Source organism: Etheostoma spectabile, chromosome 9 (genome assembly GCF_008692095.1).
Source record: "Etheostoma spectabile isolate EspeVRDwgs_2016 chromosome 9, UIUC_Espe_1.0, whole genome shotgun sequence".
NCBI lineage: Eukaryota > Metazoa > Chordata > Actinopteri > Perciformes > Percidae > Etheostoma > Etheostoma spectabile.
The window spans coordinates 7,469,171-7,477,311 of record NC_045741.1 but is presented as its reverse complement, the minus strand read 5'-3'; the positions used below and the strand labels follow the sequence as shown (position 1 = coordinate 7,477,311).

At 42.9% G+C, this 8,141-nt stretch overlaps 1 protein-coding gene across 2 annotated transcripts in view; it reads left to right on the top strand.

The window, feature by feature from the left end:
* Positions 1-609: 609 nt before the first annotated feature.
* LOC116695236 (1-phosphatidylinositol 4,5-bisphosphate phosphodiesterase gamma-1) overlaps positions 610-8,141 on the top strand; it is a 40,207-nt gene continuing 32,675 nt past the window's right edge. For both annotated transcript variants that reach the window (XM_032525371.1, XM_032525370.1), the window contains exon 1: positions 610-1,686. In XM_032525371.1, coding sequence (XP_032381262.1) covers positions 1,422-1,686 — 265 coding nt within the window. In that variant the 5' untranslated portion in view covers positions 610-1,421. The remainder of the gene's footprint in view (positions 1,687-8,141) is intronic.

Here is an 8,141-nt window from a genome sequence, read left to right as displayed (position 1 = left end):
ACTATTAACTGTGTTTACACTATACACACTTCACACGTCCCAAACTAAATCACTGTAGTTGGCAGGAAATGTAAATGATTTGTTGCTGTCTGACATGTTGTGAGCCCCTTTACCCTCCTCCTCTGGCTCCCCCGCCCCTCATCCTCTCTCAGATGTACCAGAGAGAGAGAGAGAGAGAGAGAGAAGATTAGGGCCACATGTGAAATTATGTATTTGGGTTTTGTCAGAAAGTCAGAATTCTGACTTTAAACTCAGAAATCCAATAACTTGTTTTACATGTGGCCCTTATCCTCCTCTGAACTTTCCCTTGTTTGGTTTATGAATGATAAAAGAATATTTTTTTCCTCACTTAAAAGTAAAATCTCAATTGCAAGAAAAATGTGTAGCGATAGCCTATGTCTAGGAAATTACTTTAAATTAATCTCCCCTATTTTTTTTTTCTTTCTTTTATGTACACAAATCCCGTACCCCCGGAGTTTTGTATGGCTTTCATGTCAATAAAACAAAAAAAACTGATAAATAAAAGAGAGAGAGAGAGTGAGAGAGAAAATCGGATCAAGCTTTTCCGGTCTGCTAGCCCTAATTTCCTCTCAAGACCTCTTCGGAGCAGGGCGCACGCGCAAGCAGAGAGAGCTCTGCCGACGAGCAGCGACAAGAAACTGGGGCACTTAAAGCGCACGTAGGCAACCACCACAACCCCGCGCGCGTCTGCACGGCTACTACTGCTTACGATAATGCACCCTGTCCTCGATGTAATGTGTCCGGTAAGGAGGAGTGTGTGAGGGGAGAGCAGAATGGGAGGGCGGCCGCTCCGTGCTCTCCCATCCCGTCCGTCTCTCCGTCTCCGGGTCGCCGCCACAGAGCGCCCGCCGATGCCGGTCCTCCTCTCCGCCGCTCAGCGACACTCATCTCCGGGTAATTGTCCGACTCGTTATTACATAACTCGGCGTTAACTTTGTCGACTTGATTCCCCCAAAAGCCAGGAGAGGGAAAGCCTCATCTTGTTTGGACTGGGCTGCTTTTGCTGTCGTGGACTCCAGGACCATAAAGGGTGGAAACCTGAGATCCGCGGTGATGAGAGAGGATTTCACTGGTGTTCTTCCAAAAGCATCTGGAAAGGATAACACAGGGATACCCCCCCCCCCTCTCCACCGGACCAGCGGATCATTCACATCTGACATTTTAGTGTTTTTAGCCTTGAGCAATGTCTTCTGGCTTGTGTTTTTAGTGAAATTTGTCTAAAATCACTGGCACCTAAAAGCCCTGCCTGCTGCGAGTGGCACAATTTGAGCTCAAAACAAGATTTCCTCTTCGCACCAGTGGTTTGGACATGTTGGATAACTGGTGCATTCAGTGAGTGAATAAAGGACCAGTACCACCAGTACAGATCAGTTGGGTTTCCTCGGTGCTATGCAGTGAAGATGTGTGCAGCCAGGTTCAACGGCTGCGCCGAGGAGGCCGCCGGTGGTGGTGCCTCAGCGGGGGCTGCCGGTCCGCTCACGGCCTCCAGGATGCTGGACTGGACAGAAGCCGGTCCTCGCATCCTTCACAGCCTGGCGATGGGGACGGTGATGACCGTCTTCTACCAGAAGAAGTCCCAGCGGCCCGAGAGGAGAACTTTCCAGATAAAGCAGGACACGCGGCAGATAGTGTGGAGCCGGAGCCCGGACAAACTAGAAGGAGAGAGTGAGTATTGATATGAAAGCATAAATGGATCCCTGAGATGCCATGTGGGCTCATAATCCATTCATGCATAGGTGTGGGAATCACAGGGTACCTCACCATACGATACATGGCTAACGATACCGATAAAACAATTTTGCAATAATCAATATATCCTATAATGATACATCATGATATGGGTCTAACCATGAATGCAAAATGCCCGTGAAAAGGCTAAGTGCAGTTTTTTTAGTGTGTGAATTAGAATTACAAAAAACATAGCGCAACTATGTGTCCAGACTTTGGACGTAAACAAGGCTAGGACTGGGCAATATGGAGAAAATCTAAATACCTCGATGTCGATAGGCCATTGCAACGATATTGTAGTGTTGACACAATGAGATTTTTGATAAATAATTATCAGTAATGTGGATAGAATGACTAAGTGAAAAAAAGCCAACAATAGAACAGTTACAACAGGCTGGTAAGTTCAGAAAATGACATTTACTGTAATGCAGCCTTTAAAACCAGGAAAAGACACCACTTATGCCGTATTACAATATCCAAAATCTAAGACGATATCTAGTCTCATATCACGATATTGATATAATATTGATATATTGCCCAGCTGTAGCTGGGGCATCTGTTATTTTCCTCAAACTGCTGTCCTCCATCCCGTTGAAAACGTCTTCCTCTTCAATTACATATATTCATGTGTCGAGTGCCACCCCCAGAAGCCATGAAGTAGTGACGCTGGGAGCAGGGAAATCTATTTAGAGCGCTTTATTTTATCAACTAAAATATCGATATTCGGCGCAAGCGTATTGATTGTCATATCACGCGAAGGATGATATATTGACGTATCGATAATTTGTCCCACCCCTATTCATCCATGACATGCCATGACATGCACCATATGCACTTCTTCTCCTTCTTCACATCCTTTACGGTGCATTGTGTGCCAGTCACAGATTCTGCATCAGAAGTTGCTGATATGTCAGCTGAGGCTGAAGTATTGGCTGAGAACGTGCTAACAAATCGAGAAACAGAACACCAGGGACAGTTTCTTCTGTGTGCAGCTATTAAAGCGGTGGTCCCCACCCAGGGCCTGGAGATAACTTTTTTTGGCATTACATTAGCAACACACTCTTTTCTTGCCCTTAATATAGGTGAAATACAGAAAATGCGGGAGCATTGTTCTTGAACTTAATTTCTTCTAATTTAAGGTGTTTGTCCAGATTACAAAAGGATTTAACTTTGGGTTTCTCTGAGCGATACACAGACAGTTACTGGATTACATTTTTATTCGTTACTGCTGGCGAACCTTCCCGTTGTCACCAACCGTCCACTTGTCTTTTACTTTTCTTTAAATCGTCATCTTTTTGTGTGTTGCTTGTTTTAGCGGACCTCCTCACCCCAGTAGTGGGCCGGCACATTTTTTGTTGTTGTTGTTCCAAATCCAATGGAAATGGCAGAAAGACTTACTTACATTTTTCTCAATTACTTTGTTTTTGTGATCGTTAGGAGACAAAAATCGTGATCAAGATTTGCTTTATTGCACAGCCGTGTGTGTGTGTGTGTGTGTGTGTGTGTGTGTGTGTGTGTGTGTGTGTGTGTGTGTGTGTGTGTGTGTGTGTGTGTGTGTGTGTGTGTGTGTGTGTGTGTGTGTGTGTGTGTGTGTGTGTGTGTGTGTGTGTGTGTGCGCACGCTCACACATCCTTGACCCCAACTTGCAGCTGAAGCGCTGTCATGGCCATATCACGACCCTGTGACCCCACTGCTTCCTCCATGTCAGCCTGAGTGTAACTCTCACCAGACAGAATAGCATGCATGCTGCAGCCACATGGACCCTGAGTCCTGGTCCAGCCCCGGGCTTCCTGTCTGAATGCCTGACTTACTGTGGGCTGAGGCGGCAGTGGCAGCCTGCTGGAGTGGAGTCAAGTGGCAGTGGTGAACTTAAAGCGGCAAGCCGTTGAATCGGGCCGTTGGAGCAGCGTTTTGCCAGTCTGGGTGTGGAGCCTGTTGTCTGCGCCCTGCATTTTGTGGCCTGGGGGAGGATTTGTTACAGTGTCTGCTAACACCGAGAAAAGTTATGGCATTCACAACAGGCGTGATAGAGTTTCCTTCTGTGTGCCATGTGTTATTCTAACTCTCAGATTTTATGGTAGCACTCTGTAAAAAGAGAAAGGGGGAAAAAAAAGACTCCTCCCCTATGAGATAGGAATAGGTTTACTGCTGTCAGGTTTGTTTTTCCATCACCCCGCTGAAGGTGATTCTTTCTGCCGCAATTTAAGAAAACATGAAAGTAGAAGAAAACGTGTGTGTGTGTGTGCATCATAAAGAAACAAAGTAGAGACGCTGTAAGTTGCACAAAAAGGAAACCCAACTGAGTTGAATGACAGATAACTTTCTAGGCAACATTGAGAACTCATGAACACGCTCAAACGGCCAAGTTGTTGCCAGTTTTAAGCAGAACTATATTTTCTCGTACTGTTATAGCCTTTATCTTAGCAAAGTCATTAAATGTGTCTAAATCATCTTTTATTTAAATTGGGATCCTAGTAGAGCTGGGCAATATATCTATATTATATCGCCATCGTGATGTGAGACTAGATATTATCTTAGATTTTGGATATTGTAATATCGTAATATGGCTAAAGGGATATCTTTTCCTGGTTTTAAAGGCAGCATTACAGTAAAGTGATGTCAGTGACTTAGTCATTATAGCCACATTACTGTTGATTATTGATCAAAAATCTCATTGTATGAATATTTTGTGAAAGCACCATTAGTCGACACTACAATATTCAATATTGTTGCGGTATCGACATCAAGGTATATGGTCAAATATATTGTGATATTTGATTTTCTCCATATCGCCCAGCTCTAGATCCTAGTAATCAGGGCTGCAGCTAACGATTAATTTCATTTTTAATTAATCTGTCGATTTATTTTCTTGATTAATCAATTAGTTGTTGGATCTATGAAATGTGAGAAAACTGTAAAAAATGTCAATCGTGTTTTCCAAAGCACAAGATGACATCCTCAAATGTCTTGTTATATATTATGAGTTATATTTTATGTTAGATATTCAGTTTACAGCGTAGAAAATATTCTCATTTAAGGAGCTAGAACTTTTTTTCAAATGAAATGACTCAAAACGGTTAATCGGTTCTCCAAATAGTTAGGCTGCTCGATTATGATAAAATACAGTGACAATTATTTAGGTCAACATTGAAATCACCGCAGTTTAACACGATTACACGTTGACTTCTGGAAAGATGTTGCAATTATGTAACATTAAAAAAAGCAGAATAGGGCACCCAGATAGCTCAGTTGGTAGAGCGGGTGCCCATGTTTAGAGGTTTACTCCTCGACGCAGCCGGCCCGGGTTTGAATCCGGCCTGCGGCCCTTTGCTGCATGTCACTCCCCCTCTCTCTCCCCTTTCACAAAACTTCACCTGTCCTGTCCATTAAAGGCCTAAAAATGCCCAAAAATAATCTTAAAAAAAAAAAAAGCAGAATAAAAAGTGAAATAAATCAGCAGTAAAAAAAAATTTACCTGAATATTTTCCTATTTAAACTTTATTTTTCCATTCAACACAAGTGAAAATAAGAGTCTACTTGCAAAAACGTAATGAGCTAAATAATAGTTTTCCTCGATTATTCTGTTTTTGTGATCATTGGGAGCCGGAATCATAATCACGATTTAAATTTACGATTAATTGCACAGCCCTACCAAATGGTTGGCGAATAATTTAATAGTTGACAACTAGTCGATTAATCGCTCTCTACTAGTAATCAGTAAACATAATTACTTGGTGTGTACAGACTATTTGCAATATTATCATCCAAGTAATCAACATGAACATGAACATGAACACAATGAACGTTAGCATTTTAGCCCGTTAGCCAACACCAACGACAGGTAGTGGACAAATCATGGCAACAATCCTCATGTTCAGATGAGTCCAGCACCCTCTGTCCTCTCGAAACGTGTTTTCGGTTTCAGTTAGTTTTCTTACTGTGAAACCCGCGTTTCGGTATTTGGTTTCCTTTTATTTGCAGCGTGTATCTGCTCGTGTCTACTTCGTGTTGTTTAGCGGTGGGAATCACCAGACGCCTCCCGATACGATATCATCACGATACTTATGCCACAATACGATATTATTGCGATTTTAAACATATTGCAATACTCTGCAATATATTGCAATTATCATTTCTCTGTTTGTTCGTCTCACTTCAACTTTATTGCAAAATGGTTAGTCAAGCAGACAGCACATATATAGTAAATTTAATTAATTTAAATTGATACTATTTATTGATCCCCAGTTGGGAAATTACAATTTACACTCTGTCCTTTGTTAGTAAACACACACAGGCCTGAAATACACACACACACACACATGCTCAGGGTACGGTGACTTGCTCAAGAGGTGACGTGGCATCTTTTCAGCCACCCATCCACACTCCGTGCTTTGGTCTGCATGGGGACTTGAACCGGCCACCCTCCGGTTCCCAACCGAACTCCCCACAGACTGAGCTACTGCCACCCCAAAACAGTAGAGGGGGGGGGGGGGGGGGGGGGGGGGGGGAAATTGTTTTTTTGGCGCCTGTGTATCGCTACAGTATTGCCACTGAAAATACCGCGATACTATGCTGTATTGATCCCCCCTCACCCCTGGTGTTGTCTGATGGAGGAAGATGTTTTCTTCATTTAATGTGTGTTACCGCAGGCTTTGCTCTCGGGGCCACTGCAGTTTTCTCTTCTTTTCCTTTTCCAGTAACCCTCCTCCCCTCATCATTCTGTGAAAGCTCAGAGACCTCACTGGCAGCTGCACACATGTAGGTGTTGTTTCTGCTCGGGGAGCCTTGTCAATTATTTATCCATAATCATAAACTGCATAAACGGCGCTACTACTACTACAAGTCTGAGGGTGTACGAAACCACGGTGAACACGTCCCACCGCTCAATCAGACCAAATCCACTCAATCCCACACCTATGAAAACACAGCTAACACACACACACACACACACACACACACTCTCACATACACACACACTTTTGTAACCCACAAACGGCCCTTTACAAACAAACTCCCTCTGGACAAATCCACCAGAACATTCCGGGAACTCAGCGGGTCTCTCCTTCACTTTATCTCCCACAGCTCTATCTCTCGGCTACCCATTTTTCTTCCCTCCTCCTCCTTCCTTCTCTCTCCATTTTCCTCCTCCAGCTGTCCTTTCCCAGTTTCGTTCCCCCCCCCGCACATCCACCTAAACACCCTTTTCATTTTCAAGGTTTTCTCTGACCTCCCATGTCACTTGCTCAGTCTGTTTTCTTTCATTTCTTGTTCAGAATCTGAATTCTCTGTTCTCAAAAATCTCACTCCTATTTATCTAAGTGACCCCTTCACTCCTTCTCCTCTCACCTCCCCCTTCTCTATTGCTTTTTCCTTCCTTTTGTTTTAGTTTTTTCCCCCTACTGTTTACTTTAAATCAAGGTTTCTCCCTCAGCGTTGCTGTTTTTCTTTTGAGATGAGCGCCTTTGGCAAACAGTGGAGGTATTAAATCCCGAGGCACAGGAAGTGTGGGCTTTTCAGGGAGTGTCTCGCTTCCAGGCTCAGATTGAAGGACTGGCTGGCCGCAGGAAAACAAAAGCTCCAGCATCTTCTGCAGGAAGCAGAGACATGGACCACAAATGAGGCGACGGTCGGCTGGTTTGCGCCAACAGGGAATTATTTAAAGCGTGATTAGGACTGTATCGGTGTGTGTGGTAACACTTGCAAACACGCTGACTGACTTGAATTATTTTAACCCTTGTGTTGTCCTCCCGGGTCAAAAAGATTACATTTTTTTAATTTCACCAACACCACCTTACTACCACTAGTTTTACACTACTTTTTGGAATCCATGGTCAATAACCCTCATTTGTGTAGAATTATACCTAATATTTGAGTTAATAAAGCAGAAATTATGAATCATTTTGACTAATAGTTAAGATCAGAGGGACGTGTGTTGAGTGGATAAGTTGGGTCAGGATACTGATTTGAAACCATTTCAATTTACACCCTAAATTCATTGAAAGTGATTGTATGTGTTGCATAGAATCCTTTCTTTTTTTTGTGGTAATTTGGTAAAAAAGAATGTCATATTTCTGATATAGGCGTTTTTAAAAGGAGTCGAATTTGACCCAAGGACAACAGGAGGGTTAAAGACTGGATTCAGCGTCCTTTTGCTCAAATGCCACTTCTGAGTGGAAAATAATCCATTTTAGGGCTGTCACTTATTTAAAAAAACGTTTGAGTTTAGTTAGTTTACTTAAAGGTTAACGACTTTATGATAAGCGCTACTTTTTGAATTCAAACAGTTTGTTACCATTTGAATATTGAATCTTTTTTTCACATTTGAACTAGGGCTGTCAAAATGAACGCGATAATAACGAGTTAAAGCAAATTCCTTTTAACACCACCCGTTT